At 35.3% G+C, this 25,328-nt stretch overlaps 1 protein-coding gene and 1 non-coding gene across 2 annotated transcripts in view; both read right to left on the minus strand.

The window, feature by feature from the left end:
* Positions 1 to 251: 251 nt before the first annotated feature.
* The window catches only part of CIR1 (corepressor interacting with RBPJ, CIR1), a 45,226-nt gene continuing 20,149 nt past the window's right edge, over positions 252 to 25,328 (minus strand). Inside the window, exons 8-10 of the mRNA XM_037151278.2 lie at positions 3,624 to 3,730; positions 2,450 to 2,535; positions 252 to 1,258 (exon numbers count right to left, since the gene is read on the minus strand). Coding sequence (XP_037007173.2) covers positions 541 to 1,258; positions 2,450 to 2,535; positions 3,624 to 3,730 — 911 coding nt within the window. The 3' untranslated portion in view covers positions 252 to 540. The remainder of the gene's footprint in view (positions 1,259 to 2,449; positions 2,536 to 3,623; positions 3,731 to 25,328) is intronic.
* On the minus strand, positions 8,233 to 8,356 carry LOC119053654 (small nucleolar RNA SNORA25). The gene has a single exon (XR_005083342.2). It is a non-coding gene; the product is annotated as a small nucleolar RNA SNORA25 (small nucleolar RNA).

A 25,328-nucleotide genomic window follows, 5' to 3' on the forward strand; every position in this document is an offset into this window, starting at 1 on the left:
AATTAATGTATCACCTGAATGTAAATAGCTTACTCTGTAGAACAAAACCCCTGAAAGGAATTCAGTTGACTGGAGCACCAGTTCCAATTCACCAAGGCTGCAGGTTTGAACTGCAGTCAGGGCACATACAAGAATCAACCAATGAATGCATAATTAAGTGGAACAACAAATAGATGTTTTTCTCTAAAATCAGTAACTAAAAAAATTAAGACTTTAAAAAAGTTTTAAAGAAATAAAGTATACTCATTCCATTATAGTATCATTCTTTTAATGCTGTTTCAGAACAAAGAAAATGTCACAGAGTTATATGGGGTTTTTATCTAGTATAGAGGGCACAAGAAACACTTATCAACAGAAAATGTTTTTATAACTCCAAAATAGAGTACTTACAAATATTTGCAAAGTTCATTCTTATGAGACTCATGTAGTTTTGTACTTGATATGACAGTTCACAGAGATGGAGAATTAAAATAGAGCTTGGAAGACAACAGTACATATTAGCCCTTGCTAAAGGTATTCAGTAAGGAAGTGGAGATATTTTTATTCCCAGGTAACTGTCACATGCAGCCTCTCTTTACTCTCTACTTCTGCTTCATTCTCTCTGCATTTTTCCTTTTCTGTGCCATGGCTTCTGGTGTCATCTCTTCTATTCCGCTCTTCACTGGGACTTCGCTGTGGCCATTTTCTTATTTCCCTTTGCTTGTAACTACTATAACTTCTGCTCCGGCTTCTCCTGCTCCTCTCATCTCTGCTCCGACTTCTCCTGCTCCTCTCATCTCTGTTCTGGCTCCTGCTGCTCCTCTCAATGCTTTCAGATCCTCTCTTCTCTGGGCTGTGGTTATGGCTTCTGAACTTTCGGTCAAAATCAGAATGACTCCATCTGCTAGTCTCCCTAGAACGCTCTTGTTTTAAAAATCTGGGCTCTTCCTTGGCTTTTTCCTTGTTACAGCGATTGCTAGAAAGTTCTTCATAAACTTTTCTTTTCCTCTGCTTGTCCTTTTCTTCTATATCACTGTTTTTATTTCTTGAACATTTGTTTTTCTTTCTTTTCTTTTGCATTTTTTTCCCTTTGTTATCACTCTCACTGCTGCTTTCTGAAGTTTCACTACAACAGGAGGAAGAAGAGGAAGAGGAGGAAAAGGAGGATGAGGAGGAGGATTTTTTATGTTTTTTGTGTTTACTTCTGCTCTTCTGAAGCTTTTTCTTTTTTCTATCTTTTTTCTTTTTCCTTTTTTTCTTCTCAAGTCGATCCAATTTCCTGTTATTGGGAAAAAAGAGTAACAGACTAAAAATAGTCCTTTCATAGACTAGTATAAAATTTTGAATAGACAATGTATTTTCTTAGCAGCTATTAAAATGGTACTAAATATATATACTTTAATAAATGACAAATAACTTTCTTCCTTTTAAACTATTCATGTCACATATACATTAAATTTAAATAAAAAATTAAATGCATTAAACCAGTTCTCTCACTATACTTTGCTTAATAGTAACGTCTATTAAAAAATTCTTACTGAGTCAGAATTTAAATTACATAGCACTTCAAATAAATGGTCATCATGACTTAAAGATGGTTTGGAACACGCATTAATTGTATCTACTGCAGATTCAAGTATAGAACTATAATCAGATGAAAAATTAATTTCTTGTATATGTACTATGTTCAACTATATAAATACTAATCAATATTACATGATCAAAATTCAAGAGCATATTTTCCAGAAATTCTGAATAAGGACACACTTTACATTTTTTATGCTGTTGTTTAGTTATATAAAATTAAATAATCACATACTGGTTTTCAATAATTGTTTAGATTTATAAATAATTAGAATAATTTTATTAAGGCATTCTGAATTTGTAGAGAGTGCTTCACATTCTCAGAAGAGTAGCTCGTTTACATGATTTGTCTGAATTACTCTGAAATAAAAATGTCTTTCATTGGGTTCTGTCCAGCCGTTGTTAAAACTCCACACAGAGAAACATCATGAGCTCCCTCTATTGGACTCAGGAGACACTTCTTGGATTCTTTAATCCAGAGGTAGAATGTTTAACAAAATTCATTTTTAACTTAAATTGAAGCATTTTTCAGAATTCCTCATAAAATCTTATAAAATAGAAAAAAGAGAAATACATGGCCAAAAAACATTTTCTAAGAATAACCTACAGACATATACAAATCTACTATAACAAGTAAAACCTACAAATTAATCTATTTCCAAATTAAATGTTCTGAAAAGTATGTTTTTTCTGTGGTGCAATCTGAGTATATAATCTTAGATTCACTGTCATATTACAGAAAGAAAGAATTGTGTTACTATAGTTGAATGTGATACATGATTTCAGTACCTTCATGAGCTCTTAGGATCAGAGTTAAATATGATACTAAGATGAAACGTGAAAAAAAAAAGTAACTGAATCCATTGAATATATACTTTTTTATTACCTGAGAAGTTTCTGTTTTTGTTTGGTTGTTAGTGACTTTAAAAATTCGACTTCTGGATCTTCTTCACCCTCACTTGCAACATATTCCTGAGTCAACAAAGATCATTAAATTCTAGACTGTAAGACAAGTAAGTTATTGGATAGGAAAGAAAACATTTATAAATAAGAAATTTTGTACTGGGGACCTACTGTAGATGAGTGTGACCTTCTGGACTGGAACGTGGGGAGGAAGTAAACTGAGGAGGACCATTAGACACGCAGAGGTGAAGACAACAGCTTTACCAGCAATAACAGATTTTACTCAGGGAGAGTAGCACAGCTTCTACTTTCTATCTCTTGAGTTTGAATGTAAATATTTACAAGTTTAAATGTCTTGTTTTAAATTTAATGAACTATTACAACGAAGAAGATCATTAACTTTTGGGGAAGATGAAAACATCCATAATTTTAGCCTTTATAAGTTTGATAGTACATTATCAAATATATGATTAGCAAGTTCATATCAAATATATCAAACAATACAAATGTATAATTAAAAAACAAAAAATATATAATTATTTGAGTTATGTGAACAATCCCTAGTAATGTTGGAAAAGTAATGGATCTCTTTTCAGAACAGCACAAGTTTATGCCAGTGGGAGGCTGGGATTTGGTTTCATCTGTCTCAAAATAGACACATGACTTTAGTGAAATCACTTTATTTCTATGGGCTCCAGTTTCCACATTAAATAAACTAAATGGTTGGCATTAAGATATCTACAACCCTTTAAACTCAACCATTTTCTGGATCTATGTACAGTTAAATAAATTAATATTTAAAATATTTTCTGTATTTTTTAGTTTTCTTTTATACATTTCTTCCTATTGGTTCTATTTAATGCCACTTCAGGAATAAGTTAGCAGGAAGGAAAACACAACCTTATCACCAGTTTAGATATTTCATGCACATAAACCCAGAGGAGCAGTTTCATTTATTAAAATATAGGTTTAAAAACAATTTCTCATTTAAGTTAAAATAATAAAGAAGCAAAATCAAAATACATTTTAGGCATTTTCTTTGCTCTATTTTGCTTTCCTACGGATATATGCATATTGGAAAACATTAAGTAGCAATTCACAAGCAATCACATTTAGATTTATAGACATTTTCAGCTTACTGATAAAAAGATCATTACCTGTGATGGATCATTTGCGGTCAAGTTTCTCCCCAGCACATTTCGTTTCAGTGCAAACCCACTGTTTCTCATCTCCGCTATTAGCTCCGAGGGGTGCATCGATGGCCCTGTTCACAAAAATCGCAGTTTGAATGTATCATTTATATCTCTCTACCTTTTTCGGACTCCACAGTAGGAATGCAGTTGAAGCTTTGTTAAGTAAAATCACGGCTAAATCAACTCAATAATCTTCTGCTGAGCAAATAATCAGATATGATTTTCTAAAACAGCAGTCTGGAGATTCAGAATAGAAAATAATTGCATTTTTCTTTACGTGCTAGGGGATTCTCTTATGTAACTTTGTCAGAGAGAAAAAGATACATTTAGATGCTATCTGTGTGGTAGCTGTTAGTATAAATCAAAGTGGTAACAAAAACTGCAATTAAACTTTACTAGTTATTTTAGTAAGAATTCAATTTAAAAGAGATACCTTTAAAGGTACACGACCAATTTATTATTCTACTTTCCAGTTCAAAGTTTCTCACCATTATTTATCAAGTATTAATACTGAGTACATTGCCCTGTCGTTGCTAATTATCAACAAAACACACACTCACTCCCACACAAGCACTATGGGTATGGTTTCTATTTCAGTTAATCTCATGTGTGTGCTCACATGTGTGTATGTGTCACACACATGTGTATACCCCCACAGCTTATAATTCCTAGTTATTGGTGTGGGGTTGGTAACAGCAGTTTTAAACTGGCGATAGGTTTGTATGTGTTACATTTTTCACAAGCTGCTATTTCACCATTGCAAAATCCCAAACTGAAAAGTGAGCTTCTTTTTGGTCACATAATATGTACTAAAGATAAATAATATGGAATAAAGGTAGATATAATAAAAGATTTTTTAAACATCTGAGACCTTCCCTCAAACATTATTAGGTTTACATAGGTAGGTAACACTCTTTCCAGTTTCATTTTGTTTTCCCTGCAGGTTGTAAATAATGACAATAGTACATGGAAGCTACTGAAGTTTCTGGCCTAAATCATCTATCTACACTGGCTTAAATGAATGATACTGGGTGATATATCTGGAATACAAGGAAGAATAAGACAATTCCTGCAAACAACTTCATGAAGGAGGTGGGGGATAGACAAATATTCAGACACTGATTCTCTAGTTTGAATTCAGTACTCTTTTTTACTGCTTTATTGACTGTTTACCTATATGTTACCACAGAGGACAAAAGGCAATCCAATTCCAACGTGTTCACTTGGTCAGTAGCATCTCTGGTAAAAGTTCGGTCATAGAGCTCAGGTGTAAGTAAGTATCTTTTACTGAACTCTGTGGGATTTTACCACTTTATTCATGTTACCAAAGAGCAACTGAAAGCTGGCTCTAGGTATCAGGCAGATAAGAGGGCAAAAGATGGCTATTATTGGAGGATGGGAAGTTACTAATAACGCAATGCTTTAATTTACTGGGGAAAAAGCCTTACTTAGTTAAAAACAAAACAAACAAAAACATCATGAAGCAGCATCATATTTCATTAATTTTAATATTTTACTTTAAAACAATGTAGGATTTTATATTTTTCTTTTATACAAGATCTTTAATTCCAATGGATTACTTTATTTTTATTTTTTAATTGATGTTCAAATACAGTTATCTCCATTTTCCCACCACCACTTTCCCCGCCCTACCCACGCCCACCTCCCACTCAATCCCACCCCCTTATCGCTCCATCCATAGGTCCCTCATGCATGTTCATTTACTCACATGCATGAGGGATTACTTTAATAACATTTTGATTATTCAATGTGGTTGATAATATTGATAATAAAACCTTTTAAACCTTAAAACTAATATTTAGAATTTTAAATATTAATACTAGCTGTCTACAAATGATATACAAGTCCTAATACAATTAATATAAATGACTCAGAGAACTGAAAATTTAGTTGATATAATAGATTATATAGCTATACTGAAAAAATTAAATTAATTAGATAGTGTTCACTTTGTTGGCTTCTTAAATTTCACACACAGAAACCTAATTTTGTAAATTAGAAAATGTCTTTTCTGAAGTATCAAAACTACATTTCATTGTCACCAACTATTTTAGACGTTAGATGAATTCAGAAGACAAACATGCTAAGAATAAAGATAGCAACCACTCCAGTAAAGGGCCAAAGAACTTGGCCATTATGAAGAAAGGTTACTAATTTCATCAGAAGATGGGTGATTTTAATAAGATGTTTTAGAAAACATGCTTTTTACATTTTTTACATTTTTACTTTTGTTTTTTTTTAAATCTATTTGTTCTACATTTTTATTACAGTGCTTTCAGTTACTTCAGGAAAATTATCTCTCTCCCCAATCTGACAGAGTATACAGAGTACGAAAGAAACACTAGTCTCCTACCATTCATATTTCTTCAAAACTTCAATTGATTTCTGTGTAGTACATATGCTTAGCATAGACTTCCACGTTGTAAGACCATAAAATACAGTGCTTAGTATTTTATACCTGGCAAATAGTACTCAATAAATAGTAACCATTATTTTTGCCAGTAGCTATACAACTTTTATGATTACCTTATGATATATCCTTGATAATTAAAAAATATCCTTAGTAGTAACATTTTTTTAAAAAGGTTTAATTTATTTATTCTTAGCAAGAGGGGACGGGAAGAACAGACTGAGGGGAGAAACACTGATATGTGAGAGAAACACCACCTTCTTGCCTCTTTCATGTGCCCGGACAGGGACCAGGCTGCAACGCAGGCATGTACCTGGACGGGAATCAAACCGGCTCTTTGTGGGATGACACCCAACCAAATGAGCCATACTGGTCAGGGCAGCAGTAACATTTTTCAAAATCCTGTCTTATTCATATACATTATTTTTGTACTTAAAACTTCTCCCATCGTCAAAATTTCTGAATTTAGTAGATGGGACAAGTCAGATTTCATTAAAATATATTTAGTAAGATGTCTTTATATTTCTATGTTATTGCCACAGTAGCTGGAGTTAATTGGATAAAAATGACTTAGAGAACTAAAAATTGCTTGATATAATAGATTATATAAGTATATTGAAAAAACACTTTACATATATGTTTAAATGTAAAACCACCTCTTTTATGTACTGCATTTCCATACTTTACAGCTGGAGTTCGAACCTAGGCATATTTGGTTTGCTCTTAAATCTGCTATGGCAGAATAACTAAGTAACACAGGAAAAGGGCACTTACTTGAGAATGTTGACTGTGAGGGCTCCTTTCTAGATCCTGTGGGCCAGGACACGTTAACGCCTCTCTACCACGAAAACTAATGTTTCAACTTACAGAATCAGGCCCCACTAAAGAAAATGTTTTCAACGCTCATGAATTTTGCAAACTTTCTTTGCTTGAGCTGGGTAAGCACCAAAGTACTGACTGTGCCTGTGGTGTCCGGTTCTGTCTCCTGATTAATCCGACTATTTTCTACTAGAAAAATGCCAAGAAGTCAGTGTTTCAGGGAAACAAAAAATCCCCAAAAGGTGAATTATGTTGTACAAAATTATGTTTGTAAAGGCTTTAATCTATTCATCGAGAGCATTCATCTGTATAGAACTAAGCAACAGCAAGTGAGGGTAAAAAAGGTTCTGAAGTAAAATAGGTATTTTATCTAAGGATAATATGGGAGGTTTTGGCCATTAGGCCACACCACTGACGTCACAATTAAGAGGATAACAGTCCAATGTCAATCCCAAAAATAGCACAGGAGGAAGACTAATGAATGCTAAGGGCAAGATACTTTCTGTATTTCATTGCAAGCACAAGGACAGATGTGTCTTCCACTCAAAGTTTATCGCTCCTTTCAAATGAAGAATTACCTTCTATAATTTTATAGTATTCAGTGGGAGAAGAGAGGGCACTGAGTTCTAGGTTAGGCAAGGCTGTATTAGAAATGCCTTTCTCTCCATCAAATTTAAGACATTAATTTATAGGATGGGTACTGTCTGCTAAAGAGTATGGATGAGTACTGTTTAGTGAATGGCTATTCCTAAAATGAATATACTTTTGTTTGCTATCACAGTGGTGATCAATTTTTCCTTCTCATTGTCAATGTGTGTGTATATGTATTTTAATAACTTTGTATTATGGAAAATTTCCAACCTAGAGAAGATAATGTAATGAGCCTTATGCACTCATCACACATCGTCAACAATTATCAATATTTTGCCATTCTTAGTTTATCTATTAACCCCAACTTTCTATTTCCTTTCTTATAGAGTATTTTTAATAAATGTCAGTTTTATAAATCACTAACAAATAAGGATTATGTCTTAAAGATACGTCTTAAAGATATGTCTTAAAGAATCCCAACATCTTTAATATACCTATCGATAGTTTTAAAATACCATCAAATATCTAGTCAACCTTCAGATTCCCCTAGCAGTCTCAAAAGTATCTTTTCTTTTTTTTTAATCTTCACCCAAGGACATGTTTATTGATTTTTAGAGAGAGAGAGAGAGAAACACTGATGTGAGAGAAAAACACCAATCCCATACGCACCAGGGATCGACCCTGCAACCTTTCAGTGTACGGGATGGTGCTCCAACCAACCAAGCCACCTGGCCTGGGCTCACAAGAAAACATAGCACTATTAAGTGTCTATTACATCCTATGGAGAACTTCAATCTTAGGTCACAGCATTAAGAGCTCCTGGTTTTGGTCACATAAGCTCTCTTTGAAATGACCTATCAAAAGCATCTTTTAATAACTGTTCAGATTAGGATCCAAACAAGGTCCTCATGCTGCATTTGTTTCATGTATCTTTTAAGTTTCTCTCTCTTTTTTATTGATGTGTAACTTACACACACTATAGGTCTCTATTAATTTAAAAAATTTAGCCACCTTTCCCTCTCTCCCCCATTACTATTGTACTATTTATTTGTTGAAGAACATTGTTAATTTATCCTGTAGAATTCCCAAAATTCTGAATAGTAATGCCATTTATTTATTTATTTTTAAATATTTTATTTATTTATTTTTCAAGAGAGGGGAAGGGAAAGAGAAAGAGTGGGCGAGAAACATCAATGTGTGGTTGCCTCTCATGAGTCCCCTGCTGGGAACTGGCCTGCAACCCAGGCATGTGCCCTGACTGGGAATCGAACCTCGATACTCTGGTTCGCAGGCCCGCGCGCTCAATCCACTGAGCTACACCAGCCAGGAGTAATGCCATTTAATATGTTCTTCTAGCACTTGTATTTTCTGTAAATTTATAGTTAGATCTAGAGGCTTATTACTAAATTATTTTGGTATTTATACCACATATTTTGGGGGAATATATAGAAAGTCTTCTGAAGTTTGAATTCAGGAAATGATGCATGAAAATACACACATTTTTGGCTAATAGACCAGACTATGGAAAAAAGGCTGAGACTCCAACCTGCTATGTTCCGGCTTCCACCATGTGTTTATTACTATAGTTATAAGAACAGTGGTATAACCTTAAAAATGAGTTTTAAAAGAAACCCCTCAGCATTCACAAATAAAATATACTATAATTCTTATTACCATGAAAGTGCAACCTTCTTTCTGTTAAACTGACTATATTTGGTGAAAAAGCCACTCCTTGTCCCTTAAATGGAAAGAACACTTAAGAGACACTAGTTCTAGTTCTTGCACATGATCAAGCAAGAGATCTGTGTCTAGTAGGAATTATCGAGAACTATCTTACACTTGTATTATTTTATAATATCCTAATATTACCTAACCTTTTTGCTTTTAAGAAAGCTCAGAGAAAGTTATCTTTCAAAAAAGACTAAAAAGGGGGCACAATAGGAACATGCAGCACAAGTCCCAGGAAAAAAGTGAACAAAGCTATTAATAAAGTGTGTGGGTGATTTTTATTTATATAGATGAGAATGTTTTATGTATGATTTTGTAAAGGTTATGCAAGAACCAATTGTACTGAATTGTAATAAAACTGCTCCATACTGGGAATTTTCCTGACACACTGCCAGTTCATCTTAGTGGAGGCTGGAAACAATGGGGTTTCTTATTGCCCTTATCCCAAGTTCACACTGAAGACAGCTAATTTGATTTCTATTAAAACCATTAATAGAAACCACTAATAGATTTCTATTAATAATCTAATTTGATTATTAAATGTTAAATGAAAAATCAAACATTTTATTTAGTCTATGTGTCTGCAAAATACACAAAAGCAAAAAATGATAAAACTGCCCTTACTGTATGCTAATAGAAAACCCTTTATTAAAAACAATCTTGCTTTACAGAATAAATACAGTTAAAGATATGTGGCTTATATTTGATTAGGTCTTTAAACTCACATTTTCAACTTAATATACATACAGATATTTTAGTGATAATACATCTAGCTATAATAAAGCGAATTCACAGTCCTAGAAAACTAGGAAAAATCATTTGTTATATGATGACAGAGGGACACTAGACTTTGGGTGGTGAGCGAACACTGCAACATACAAATGATGTATCATAGAATTATATACATGAAACTTTTATTTATCCACTTTTATAGAGAGGGGAAGGGAGAGAGGGAGAGAAACACCGGCTCCACTGCCTGTAGGACCCTCAACCAGGGACCTGGACCACAACCCAGGCACATGCCCCATCTGGGAATTGAACTGGCAACCTCTTGGTTCTTAGGCTGGTGGCTCAATCCACTGAGCCACACCAGCCAAGACAGTACTATATTTTATTTTATTTTATTTATTTATTTTTTTAAGGTTTTTTTTTTTTTTAAAGATTTTATTTATTTATCTTTTAGAGGGAAAGGGAAGAAGAAAGGGAGAGAAACATCAATGTATGGTTGCTTTTCGTGCGTCCCCTGCTGGGAATTGGCCTGCAGGGAACTGGCCTGCAACCCAGGAATGTGCCCTGACTGGGAATCGAACCGCGATTGTCTGGTTTGCAGGCCCGTGCTCAATCCACTGAGCTACACCAGCCAGGGCTTATATTTTAAATAAGTTATGAGAAATATTTATGAGAATATTAATGCTCTTGAAAAGTTATGCATCTACAGACCTCAAAAACAGTATGTTGAATTACAGAAGTCAGGCACAAAAGAATATATACTGCATGACTCCATTTACACAAAGATCATGAACAGGTAAAACTAATACATGGGATCAAAAATTAGCACAGTGGTTGTGGGTGCAGGAGACCAACTGGAAAGGGATATGGGTGTTTTCTAGGGTGACTGTAGTGCTGTCTATCTTGTCAGAGACATTGGTTACATGGGTGCATACATTTGTCTTACTCAAACTCTACATAAGACCAGTATGTTTTACGTAAAAAAAAAAAGTTACACATGATATTTTAATCAGTCACCAATAATTACTGATTATAAGAGAGAATCCAAGATGGCAGAGGAGGAAGTAAAAGCTCCTGAGACCAATCTGGAATTTCAACTAAATTGCACAGTGATCATCTTGAATAACCAACTGAACACTAGCTGGAGAGAAGGCTTATAACCAGGACAGACAGAAGAAACCGTTTCAATACACCCAGACCAGTAGGGAGTATGAAGAAGGAGCGAGGGCTGGCTGGGCTCCAAGGGGGGCAGCTGAAATCCTGGAAGGATATATCAGCTCCTGAGGGGTTCCCCCTGAGAAGTATGAGGTCTAAACCCCAAGCTGGGCTCCCCAGCCTATGGCACCAGAGCTAAAAAGGAACCCGGGTAACAACCAGCTGTGAAAAGTAGCAGGGTTTCTGTCTGCTAGGGAGCGACTACTGGAGATGCAGAGAGTCTCAAAATTTTGTTTGCAGCCATTTACCCCGGGTTCTGGCAGAGGGAGGGCAGAGTGCACTAGAGATGCTTGAGGAGAGTCTAGAGTTGGCGGCTCTGGGAGAGAACTGAAGGAACAGCTGCCAGGACGCCTGTGCTGAGTCATTCCCCATACTACAGGGACCATCTTTCTCAGGCAGAGCACTTCCTTCCAACTGGCATCAGCCTGAGGGGAAGCAATGGCCCTGCCTGCAGGAATTACTCTGCCCCACCCAGTGGAGCTTAAGCCAAGTTGCTGATTACAGCTTGAGGCTGTATCACGGTCCAGTGTGACAATTAAGGTGGAAAATACAAAGAAGCAGCCAAAATGGGAAGACAATGAAACAGACCCCATATGAAAGAAAAAGAGAATTCTCCAGAAGAACTAGATGAAATGGAGGCAAGCAATTTATCAAATAGATAATTTAGAGTAATGATTATAAGGATACTCTACAGCATGAAAAAGGACACAGAAGTCATAAAAATAGACCAGTCAGAAATAAAGAATGCAATATCTGAAAGACAGAATACACTGGAAGGAATAAAATGTAGGTTAGATGAAGAAGAGGCTTGCTTAGGTATTTGGAAGATGAGGTAGGAAAAAAAACACTCAGGTAGAGGAGCAAAAAGAAAAAAGAATTTTAAAAAATGAGGAGAGCTTAAGAAACATTTTGGACAACATGAAGCATAACAATATCCGCATCATGGGAAGACCAGAAAGAGAAGAGAGCGAGCAAGGAATCATGAACTTTTGAAGAAATAATGACTGAAAACTTCCCAAATCTAGTGAGGGAAAAAGACACACAAATTAAGGAAGCTCAGTGAATCCTAAACAAGTCAGACTCAAAGAAGCCTACATTAAGACACATCATAATTAAAATGACAAAGCTTAAAAATAAGGAGAGAATCCTAAAAGTCACAAGAGAAAAGTTACATACAAGGGAGCAGCAATTAGACTGTGATCTCATTTCTCAACAGAAACATTTCAGGCCAGAAGGGAGTGGCGTGAAATAGTCAAGGTGATGAAAAGCAGTGACCTACAACCAAGCCTACTTTACCCAGCAAGGCTATCATTTAACATTGAAGGAGAAATGAAGAGCTTCCTAGACAAGAAAAAGCTAAAGGAGTTTGTTAACACCAAACCAGTACCGAAACAAATGCTAAAAGACTGTCTTTAAGAAGAAGAAGAAAACGAGACAGAAAAAAACAACAACAGAGGAAACTAGTCTTACAATAAAATGGCACTAAATATGTATCCATCAATACTCACCTTAAATGTAAATGGCTTAAATGCTCCAAGTAAAAGACATATGGTAGCTGAATGGGTAAGAAAACAAGAACCATATATATCTGCCTCCAAGAGACCCATCTCAGATGGAAACGTACACACAATGGAAAAAGATATTTCCTGCAAATGGAAAAGAAGAAAAAGCTGGGGTAGCAGTACTTATATCTGACAGGATAGACTTTAAAACCAAGGCTATAGTAAGAGACAAAGAAGGACACTACATAATGATAAAGGGAACAATCCAGCAAGAGGATATAACCATAGCAAACATTTATGCACCCAACATAGGAGCTCCTAAATATGTGAAGCAGATCTTCACATATTTAAAGGGACATAAAGGGAAATATTGACAGAAATTCAGTCACAGTTGGGGATTTCAACATCCCATTGACTTCAATGGATAGATCTTCCAGACAGAAAATCAATGATGATACAGTGGCCTTAAACAACATACTAGATGAAATGGACTTAATATCTTCAGAGTATTTCGCCCCAAAGCAGCAGAAAATACATATTTTTCAAGTGCATATGGAACGTTTTTTTAGGCTAAACCACGTGCTAGGACACAAAACAAATCTCAATAAATTTAAGAAGACTGTAATCATATCAACTATCTTCTCTGACCACAGTCATTAAACTAGAAATCACTCACAAGAACAACACTGAAAAACACACAAAGACATGAAAACTAAATGCCACGTTATTAAACAATGAGTGAGTCAACAATGAGACCAAGGAAGACATTAAAAGATCCCTTGAAACAAATGAAAACAAGGACACAACAATCTAAAACCTGTGGGACACTGGGAAAGCAGTCCTTAGACGGAAATTCACAGCATTACAGGCCCATCTCAAAAAACAAACAAACAAACAAACAAACAAGAAAAAGCTCCAATAAACAATCCAACTTCACACTTAAAGGAATTTGGGAAAAAAAAAACCCACCAAAGCTCAAAGTGAGTAGAAGAAAGGAAATAATAAAGATATGAGCAGAAATCAATGAAATAGAGTCTAAAGAAAGGTACAAAAGATTAATGAATCTAAGAGCTGGCTCTTTAAAAAGATAAACAAGGTTGACACACCTTTAACCAGACTCATCCAGAAAAAATGAGAAAGGACCCAAATAAATAAAATCACAAATGAAAGAGGAGAAATAACGACTGACACCAAAGAAATGTAAAGGATTGTAAGAAAATACTATGAACAATGATATGCCACCAAAATGGACAACCTGAAAGAAATGGATAAATTCCTAGAAATAGACAATCCTCCAAATCAGGAAGAATAAGAAATTCTGAATAGACAGATTACACCTAATGAAATTGAAGCCGTAATCAAAAACTCCCAACAATAGTGCTGGACTAGATGGCTTCACAGGTGAATTTTACCAAATATTCCAAGAAGAACTAACACCTCTCCTCCTCAAACTGTTTCATAAAATCCAAGAAGGAAGGTTCCCACACACATTTTATGATGCCAGCATTATCCTAATTCCAAAACCAGATGAAGACACTACAAAGAAAAAAAAATTACAGACCAATGTCCCTGATGAACATAGAAGCTAAAATCCTGAACAAAATATTAGCAAACTGAATACGGCAATGCATCAAAAAGATCATACACAATGATTAAGTGGGATTTACTCTGAGACTGTAAGGTTGGTACAACATTTGCAAATCAATAAATTGACATACCACATAAACAAAATAAAGGATAAAAAGCACACAATCACAGTAATAGATGCAGAAAAAGCCTTTCATAAAATCCAGCACCCATTTATAATAAAAACTCTCAGCAAAGTGGGATTAGAGAGAATATACTTAAACATAATAAAGGCCATATATAACAAACCCACTGCCAGCATAAGAACAAGATAGAGATGTCTGCTTTTACCTCTTATTCAACATAGTACTGGAAGTCCTAGCCACAGCATTCAAACAAGAAGAAAAAATAAAAGACATCCAAATTAAAAAGAAGAAGTAAAACTGTCATTATTTGCAGATGACATGATACTGTACATAGAGAAACCTAAAGATTCCACCAAGAAACTACTAGAACTGATAAATGAATTCAGCAAAGTAGCAGGGTACAAAACTAATATCCAGAAATCAGTTGCATTTTTATATGCCAATAAGGAAGACAGGGAACTTAGGAAAACAATCCCATTCACAATTGCTACAAAAAGAATAAAATATCTACAAATAAACCTAGCCAAGGATATAAAAGACCTTTACTCCGAAAATTACAAGACACTGAAGAAAGAAACTGAAGCAGATACAAGTAAGTGGAAGTCCATACCATGTTCATGGATAGAAAGAATCAACCTCGTTAAAATGTCCATATTACCCAAAGTAATCTATAGATTCAATGCAATTCCTCTCAAGATTCCAATGACATATTTCACAGAACTAGAACAAATATTTCAAAAATTTATATGGAACCACAAAAAGCCTGGCACAGCCACAGAAGAAAGAAGAACAAAGTTGGAGGAATCATGCTACCTAATATCAAACTATACTATAAAACCAAGGTAATCAAAACAGCATGGTACTGGCATAAAAACAGACACATAGACCAATGGAGCAGAATAGACAGCCCAGAAATAAACCCACACCTTTACAGTCAATTAATATTCAACAGAGAAAGCAAGCATATACAATGGGCTAAAGACAGTCTATTCAATAAATGGTGTTGGGAAAACTGGACAGATACATGTAGAAAAACATGTAGATACATGTAGAAACTAGACTACCTTCTTACATCACACACTAGAATAAATTCAAAATGGATCAAAGACTTAAATGTTAGACCTGAAACTGTAAAAATCCTAGAATAAAACATAGGCAGCCAAATCTTGGGACATTGGTCATAGCAATATTTTATTGTATGTATCTTCCCAGGCAAGGGAAACAAAAGAAAAAAATAAACAAATGGGACTACATCAAACTAAAAAGCTTCTGCACAGCAAAGGAGACCATCAACAAAATAAAAAGACAACCTGCAGAATGGGAGAACATATACACTGATACATCTGATAAGGGGTTAATATCCAAAATTTATAATGAACTTACAAAACTCAACAACAAAAAACTCCAAAGAACCCAATAAAAAATGGACAAAGGAACTGAATAGACACTTCTCCAAAGTGGACATACAGATAGCTAACAGATATATAAAAAGATGTTCAACATCACTAATCACCAGAGAAATGCAAATTAAAACCACAATGAGATATAATCTCCCACCTGTCACAGTGGCTATCATCAATAAATCAATCAACAAACAACAAGTGCTGGTGAGCATGTGGAGAAAGGGGAACCCTTTTGAGCTGCTGGTGGGAATGTATATTGGTACAGCGACTGTGGAAAGCAGTGTGAAGATACCTTAAAAAATTAAAAATGAATCTGCCTTCTGACCCAGTGATCCCATTGCTGGGTATATATCTGAAGGATCCCAAAACACTAATTTGAAAGGACATAAACACTCCTATGTTCACTGCACTGTTACAATCACCAACATATGGAAGCAGCCCAAGTGTCCATCAGTAGATGAATGGATAAAACAACCACAGGACATTTACACAATGGAATACTACTTGGCCATAAAAAAAGAAAGTTTTACCCTTTGAGAAAGTATATACTAAGTGAAATAAGCCAGTCAGAGAAAGACAAATACCATATGATTTCACTTATATGTGGAATCTAATGAACTGAACTAACAAGAAAATGGGTACAGACTCATAGATTGAAAGCAGAATGACAGCCAGTGGTGGGGAGGAGAAGGGGTGGAGGGATTGAGCAAAGGAAAAAGGACTCAGGGACATGGAGAACAGTGTGGTTGTTGCTGGGAGGAAGGGAACATAAGGGGACTAAATGGTAATGGAAAAAATAGAATAAATATTAAATAAAAAATAATTACTGACCATGTTACTATAGACTCTCATGACGTTTCTATTATGTCTGTAACTATGGAGAGGGTCCTGCATAGGAAATTCTAACTTATTTGCCCCTAGTACATAACACAGAAAGTGATTTAAAAAACCAGTATGTGTTACTGAGGGTTTACTATTATATCTCACTAGGTACTTGAGAGATAATGAATAGAGATCTTTGTTCCTGCCTTTAAGGTGATAAGCTTTTTTGGGAAAATTAGTTTATATGAAAGAACAGAAAAAATATAAATAATAAATTTGTGTTGTAAGATATATTCAGAAAAGTTGGTAAACAGTGATGTTTAGAATAGTTAGCAAAGCTTTTTTATTGTCACTTTTTAAACAATTATTTACTAAGCATGCAGACCAGGATGGGCTGCGTGTGGCCCAGGATGGCTATGAATGCAGCCCAAGACAAAAATCATAAATTTACTTAAAATATTATATTTAATTTTATTACTAAGTTTTATATTAAGTTTTATTACTTAGATATGTGCATTTTTTATATTAGTGATAACAAACTTGAGATCTGCTGCACGATTTTAAAAGATTATTGAAAGAGCCACTGCATAATAAGGGTTGTTATGTGAGGACTGCTTTGCTTATTTGTGGTGGCAGATATCATAAAAATTATGCATGGGCCTATTTTTTGCTCGTCGGTTTTCATTAGTGTTTGTGTATTTAATGAATGGCCCAAGACAACTCTTCTTCCAGTGTGGTCCAGAGACACCAAAAGGTGGGCACCCCTGATGGTAGAATGTACAAGATGTTGCAGATACAAAGGTAAATAAGATACAGTCCCTATTTCAGAAAAGCTTATATATATGCCAGGAAAGAACTAGAAACTGAATTTGATTTTCAAACTCCTATAGGATTTAGGAAAAGGTAAAAAGTAGGGCATTCTAAGTGAGTGGGACATGATGAGGTTCATGTTAACTTCATTAGTTTGATTTGAATAGAAGAATTAATATTTACTAGACAGACTACATTTCATTCATTCTCTTTTTCCTAGCTAATCACTGCCTAATTTCCTTTACTTGAAGCTGGCAGACCTTGAGTAGATGAATGATGTTAATACGAAAAAAGAGAGTCATGTAAAAGAGAATTATGGCTGTGATCTGAGAATCGTAATACTCCTTTGAGATTATGGGAGGTGTAGCTTCTGCTAGTCCCACACATACCTTTAACACAGAGCAGTCATTTACTGATAGAACAGGATTGCAATTAGTTTGTTAATGTCAATGGCATTTCAAGGCATAGCCACTCTAACAAATTTAATCACTGAATTATGATAGTGCTTATCATTTGAAATGACTTAATCATTGGTAATCACTTAAAACAAAATAGCCAAAATATAAAATACCGATCAAGAGCATCACTTTGACCTTTGAAGCACTATGACTTAATAAGTTTACTGAATAAAAATATCTTTTATAAGTCAAAATTTCTTTTCAGCTAATTAGCTTCCTCATGCATTAAAAAAAAAAATTTGGTTCCTGATCAACTACATGTTAAAGGACAGAAATGAAGCCTAACCTCACTTAGTTACTTTATTTATTAGTTTTAATATCTGCTTATTTTAAATTTTTATTTATTTACTTATAAGGGGAGCCAATAAACCCAGAATTTACTTATAAAAATTGTGTATTTATTCTTACATGTTTAAACTTCAGTCACCTTCAAAGCACTCTCCTTTGGATGCAATACACCTACTGAGATGTTATTTCCATTGTTCAAAATAGTTCTGAACTTGTTGAATTTGATGCCTTTTAGTGCTTGTGTAATTTTTTGTTTCACTCCTTTGATAATGGCAAAGCATTTATTTCCCTTTGAGGACTTTTTTCATCTGGGTAGGTAAATAAAAAAAGTTGCTCAGGGTGAGATCAGGTGAATAGAAAGGTGGGGCATGGGAGGGACATGCTGTTTTTGGTCAAAACAGGGGAACGGTAATGGGCAGGTGTGCTTATAGATCACCCATCATGAAATGAGCAAATGTGTTGAGTCTTAAAAAAAATTCACTGAAGCTGAATGCAGTTTCAGAACAATGCCAACAGTACTCTTATACAGATGGGTTTCTAGAACACTCACCTTGCAGGGGAAGTCTGCATTACAAGGGACCCACACTCCAGAAGATAATTCTGGTTTTGTGGGGGGTCCCACTGTATGTGTTTATTTAATGAGAGAAAGAGAGAGAGGTGCAACATGGATCAGTTGTCTCCTGTACACACCCCAGCTGAGGACTGAATCCTGTAACCTACATGTGCCCTAACAGGGAATAGAACTTGTGACCAACTGAGACACACCAACCAGGGCCATATCTGCTTATTTTAGGAGTTAAGCTTTAAGGACATTCTGGTAACACAAACACTTTTTCTGCAGTAGGAAGATTTATATTTTAATTTTACCTTTTACTTTTTTTTAGTTTTATTTTTTTTATTGCATTTTTCCCCAATGTTGAAGGATTTAAAAAAAATTCTGCCATCAGATATAGGGCTTTCTAGTACCTATGCTGGTAGAATTGAACTTCTTCAAGGGTTTGCAGAAGGAAATCCATGACAGATTCAGAAGTATCTGTCAGAAGAGCAACCAAGTCTATCATCTTTCTTTCTACAGAATGTCCTTCCAGTATGCTCATGTGTCTTTTTAGCAACGCTTTGTGATCTGACAGTTATTCTGTTGAATTTCCCAAACATGTTCTCAAGTAACAAAAATGCCTTCAACATGAAAGGCTGATGAAAAGACAAAGAAGCAGCATGTGGGAGCTCTGCTGCAGAATACTTCTATCAGTCTTACAGCTTAGTGCAAAAATCTTCAAGAAAAATTAAGCCAAGAGTTAGAAAAGATTATACAAGGGAAAGAACAATGATATACAGACAAATATTTCAAGAAGTGTAGAATAATACTTTCTTTAATTTAGCTATTTATTCATTTTCACATTGTTTAAACACACTAAAAACTATAAGTTGTAAACAAGACTGAATAGAGACACTTCAAATATTTAGTACCTATTGATAGCATTTGAGCCATCTGTGGTATTACTGCATCTCACACTGAGGCATTATAAAGAAAAAGAAATACTGTACATGGTCAAGAATATCCAATAATGTCATTCAGAACTTGAAATTTACTTATATTAACAATGTGAAACTTTCCATATTACCATGATGAGACAATTCCAAATATTTTAAAAATTATAGCTAAATTTGAAAAAAAATAGAAAAATAACTTTAAATATATAGTAATTTAAGCCTGAAAAACCTAGTCAAATAATTAGCACCAAGTGAAACTGATGTTAACAAATTTGACTCAATGTTTATTCACTTTTATGTTGCTTTTACAACTTTTGGTTGTCAATGCAATCAATACACATGGAACTTGCAAGTCCTTCTATCCTCACAAGAAAAAAAGCTGAAAATCCTGAAAATCAACAAATTCTCTTAGATCTATTCAGAATTGAGCTCACAGGGCAAATTACTACCCCCAAAATGGGAAAGGCAAGTGACAGGGAATCACAGTATATCAGAACCACAAACCACCAATGAAGCCAGCAACTGGTAAGATTACTGAAAAGATAACTATTGTCGGAAGGTGGGCAAGAATTGCCAAAAGAAATGAAAACTCCTGAGAGGGCCCAACCTTAATGGACTCCCACTGTTATGTGAGTTTTGTCTCCAGGAGTCCCACCAGGTTTGCGCCATGAACAACAAAGAACAATCCCCTTCTACTTCCCTTCCAACAGAAGAAAGGAAAAAGTAACCATTTAACAATAAACCCAGAGCATTCTGTTGTCCTAAACAAATACCCTTAAGGGAAGCTACTTTCCCAGAGCGTAACCTACATGGGGAGAAAGAGCTGAGGAGCACTTGTGAAGATTACAGCCCAGGGTCACAGGCTCAGTAAAAGAGTGAGACCTGGGCATAGGGCTATGGAATGCTTTGCTTCGCTGCATATCTTACCACATCAATAGGGCTCCTGTATAATATCAAGGGATTACAATCGAAAAAAGGCTCAGACTCTATTAAAGGAGTCTTCAGGGAAACAAAAACAAGAGCACTTGAAGAAATTTTAGCCTCTGACATCTAGCTACAACAAAGAGTAAACCCAACCTAACACATAGCCAAATAAACATATGACCTTACACTAAATGCATATTTACCTCAGTTCTGTCTACCTGATACATGATGTCTGGCTTTCAACAAAATTTTGCAAGCACACTAAAAGGCAAAATCACAGTCTGGAGAGACAAAGCAAACATCAGAATCAGACAGCATGATGGAGATTCTGGAATTATCATTATTGGGAATTTAAAATAACTAAGACTGCTATGCTAAGGGCTTTACTAGAAAAAGTGGACAACATGAAAGAACAGAAGGATAATGTAAGCAAAGAGATGGGAACTCTAAGAGAGAATATAAAAAAATGCTAGAAATATGAAACACCAATGGAAATGAAGAATGCCTCTGATGAGCTAAGCTCATTACAGCCTAGACATGGCTGAAGAAAGAACCAGTGAGCTTTAAGATATGTCAATATAACATTCCCAAATGAAAAACAAAGGGAAAGAAAATGGAAAAAAATAAAAGGAAATCAGAATATCCAACAACTACTGGACAATATAAAAGGTGGAACATACGTACCACAGGAATACCAGAAGAGAAAAGAACAGAAGAAATATTTGAAATAATAATGCCTGAGATTTCTCAAGATTAATGATAGACACCAAGCCACAGATCCAGGAAGCTCAGAAAACATCGAGCAGAAAAATACAAAACATACACACACCCATGGAGATATCATATTCAAACAGCAGAAAATCAAAGATGAAGACAAAATCTTGAAAGATGCTGAGGGTAGGAAAGTGGGGAAATCCATTACCTAGAGAGGAACAAGGATAAGAATTAAATTGGACTTCTCTTAAACCATGCAAGGAAGAAGAGAGTGGAGTGAAATATTTAAAGAAAAAATCACCAACATAGAATTTTGTATCCAGTGAAATTATCCTTCAAAAGTGAAGGAGAAATAAAGACTTTCTCAAACAAAAACTGAGGACTCTGTCACCAATATATCTATCTTATAAGGAACATTGACAGAAGTTCTTCAGAGAAAAGGAAAATGATGATCAAAAACTCAGATCACCCTAGCTGGTATGGCTCAGTTGGAATGCTGTCCCATGAACTGAAAGGTCTGGGGTTCAATTCCTGGTCAGGGCATACGCCTGGGTTGTGTGTTTGGTCCCCATTTGGGGCATGTGTAAGAGGCAGCTGAGTGATGTTTCTCTCCTCCCTTTCCTTCTTTCTACAAGAAGCATGCCCTTGAGTGAGGATTAAAAAAAACAAAAACAAAACTCAGATTTACATAAAGAAAGAGCATTTGCGAAGGAATGAATGAAAGTAGAATAAAATAGTTTATTTTTCTTACTCTTAACTGATCTAACAGATAACATCTTGTTCCAGATGACAATAGTAGTAGTAACATACCGGATGACTGTTGCTTATGGTAAACGAAAGGCACGACAGTAAAGGGACAGAAGGGAGGAACTGGTTTGTATAAAAGGACTGGTTTACTCCGTTTTAAGATACTGGCAGAGTGTTATTTGAAAGTGGACTTAGATTCACTGTAAATTTCTACTGCAATTTCTACGCTAACCACTAAATTAAAAATAGGTATAACAGACATGCTAAGAGAAAAATAAAATGGAATCACATAAAATGCTCAATTAAAATCAGAGAAAGCAGAAGAGTGGAAGACCAAAAGCAAAGAATAAGGCAACAAATAAAAAGCAATTATAAATATGGTAAATCTTAATCCAATTATATCAATAATAGATTAAAAAACAAGATCCAACTGCATGTTGTATATAAGAAACCCAATTTATTTATTTTTATTTTTTATAATTAATGTTAGAGTTTTTTAAGATTGTATTTATCTTTAGAGGGGAAGGGAAGGAGAGAGGGAGAGAAACATCAATGTATAGTTGCCTTTCGTGTGTCCCCTGCTGGGAACTGGCCTGCAACCCAGGCATGTGCCCCGACTGGGAATCAAACCTCAATCCTCTGGTTCGCAGGCCTGCGCTCAATCTACTGAGCTACACCAGCCAGAAGACACCCACTTTAATATGAAGACAGATAAAGTAAAAGTAAAGGATGGAGAAAGAGATACCATGCTAATAGTAACTAAACAAAGCTGGAGTATCTATATTAATTTCAGACAAGGCAGATTTCCGATCAATCCTTTATCAAGGATTTAAAGAAAACCAATTACATAAAGAAAAGAGATCCATTCTCCAGTAAGACACAACAATCTCATATGTCTAAGCACCTAACAAAATATGTGAAGCGAAAACTGATAGAAATGTTTTTAGAAATAGACAAATACAGTATTATGGCTGAGACTTCAATGCCCCTCTAACAGAAATGGACAGATCCAGCAGGCAGAAAATCAACAGGATATAGTTAAACTGAACATCACCATCCATCAACTGGATCTACCAGATATTTATAAGGTACTTTATCCAACAACAGCATAATACACTTTCTTCTCAAGCTCATATTCACCAAGACAGACCACATTCTGGGCTATATAATGCACTTTAACAAATGTAAAAGAAACCATACAAAGGATGGTCTCAGACCATAATATAATTAAACTAGAAATCAATAACAGAAAGTTAGCCGGAACAATCCTAAAATATTTGTAGATGAAACAACATACTTCTAAATAACATGGATTGAAGAAGTCTCAAGAGAAATTAAAAAATATTTAAACTAAGTGAAAATGAAAATACATCTGCTATGTAATAAAAAAATTTGGCAGGCCTGTGTCCCCAGTTTCTGGGAATGAGCCTCGAAATCCTCAAAATTACTTGAGTGACAGGAGTATCTTTGTTATTCATGGTGGAATCTACTAGTTTATATTAACAAGGTGACTCATAGCGAGCTCTTAGATAGGTTATATTAAGGAGATGACTCAGGATGGGACTGGCCAAACCAGAAAGACCAACCATGTGATTCTAGAGGGCTGGGCCTTTGAGCCACATGATTATCAGTCTGACCTCCAGGAAAGGCACAGGGACTAGAGGCTGAGTTCAACCACATGGCCAATCACTCCATCATTCATGCCTATATAATTAAACTTTAATAAAAACTCTGGACAGCTTGAATGAGGTTCCCTGGTTAACAATAAATTCTCTATGCATATTGTTGTACATCAATGTCCAGATTCCATGGGGAGAAAGAGGATGCTGGAAAGTACGTACTTTGGGTGTGGGTTGGAGGGTAAGCAATGCAATTTTCATTGTGTTAAAGTGTAAAATTTAAAGGCAAAGAAAGAGATATTAAAATAACTTTCTTTACTACATATTGTTATGATTCCTTTTATATAAAATGTCCCAGTAGGGCATTTTATAGGGAGACTAGGGAGTGTGAAGTTTCCTACTGGAGTAATGAAAATGTTCTAAAATTACGGTGATGAATGTACAACTCTGTGAATATACAAACTAAAAGTCATTTAATTCAAAGCCACTGAATTGTACACTTTAAATAGGTGAACTGTATGGTGCATAAATTATAACTCAATAAAACTGCTTTAAAAACACTTGCTCAAGAAAAATGATCTAACAGTCTTAACAGACACCTCACCAAGAAGATATACAGATGGCAAATAAGCATATGAAAAGATGAGCTGTCAATGGCATACTACTCAGCTGTAAAAAAGAAGATACTTTTACCCTTTGCAACAGCATGAATGGAACTGGAGAACATTATGCTAAGTGAAATATGCCAGTCAGACAAGGACAATTACCATATGATTTCACTCATACATGGAATCTAATGAACAAACTGAACAAACAAGCAAAATAGAGACAGATTTGCCTTGATCGGTGTGGCTCAGTGGGATGGGTGTCATTCTGCAAGGTGAACGGTTACTGGTTCAAATCCTGGTCATGGTACATGCCTGGGTTGTGGGCCTTGTCCCAGGTTGGGGCATGTGGAATAGGCAATGGGATTGATGTTTCTCTCACACATCAATGTTCCTGTACCTCTCTTTCTCCCTCCCTTCCTCTCTCTCTAAAAATAATAGAGACATGCTCATAGATAGAGAGCAGGCTGACAGCTGAGGGGGTGCAGGTTAGGGGGGATGGGAGGATTGAGTGAAAAAAAGAGAAAGAACTCATGGACACTGACAACAGTGTGGTGATTGCAGTGGGGGGGCTGGAGGTGGAAGAGGGTATGGGGGGATAAATGGTAATGGAAAAATAAATTTTAAAAAGATGCACTTCATCCTGTCATCAAGGAAATGCAAAATGGGATGCCACTATAGATCTATTAGAACATTCATAACACTGGCAATGCAAAATGGGAACTCTCATTCATTGCCAGTGGGCATGCAAAATTATATAGCCATTTTGGAAGACAGTTTGCAATTTCTTATAAAACTAAACATACTCTTACCACACAATCCAGCAATCACACTTATTGGTATTGACCCAAAGGAGCTGAAAACAAGAAAACCTGCACATAGCAGTTTTATTCATAATTGCCAAAACTTGAAAGTACAGTAACTAAGATGCTCTTCAGTAGGTGAATGGATCAATAAACTGTGATATATCCACACAATGAAATTCAGCACTGAGAAGAAATGAGTTATGAAACCATGAAAAACATGGAGGAAACTTAAATGCATATAGCTAAGTGAAAGAA

The sequence above is a fragment of the Artibeus jamaicensis genome, unplaced genomic scaffold (assembly GCF_021234435.1).
Source record: "Artibeus jamaicensis isolate MK-2021 breed Jamaican fruit bat unplaced genomic scaffold, CSHL_Jam_final contig_391, whole genome shotgun sequence".
NCBI lineage: Eukaryota > Metazoa > Chordata > Mammalia > Chiroptera > Phyllostomidae > Artibeus > Artibeus jamaicensis.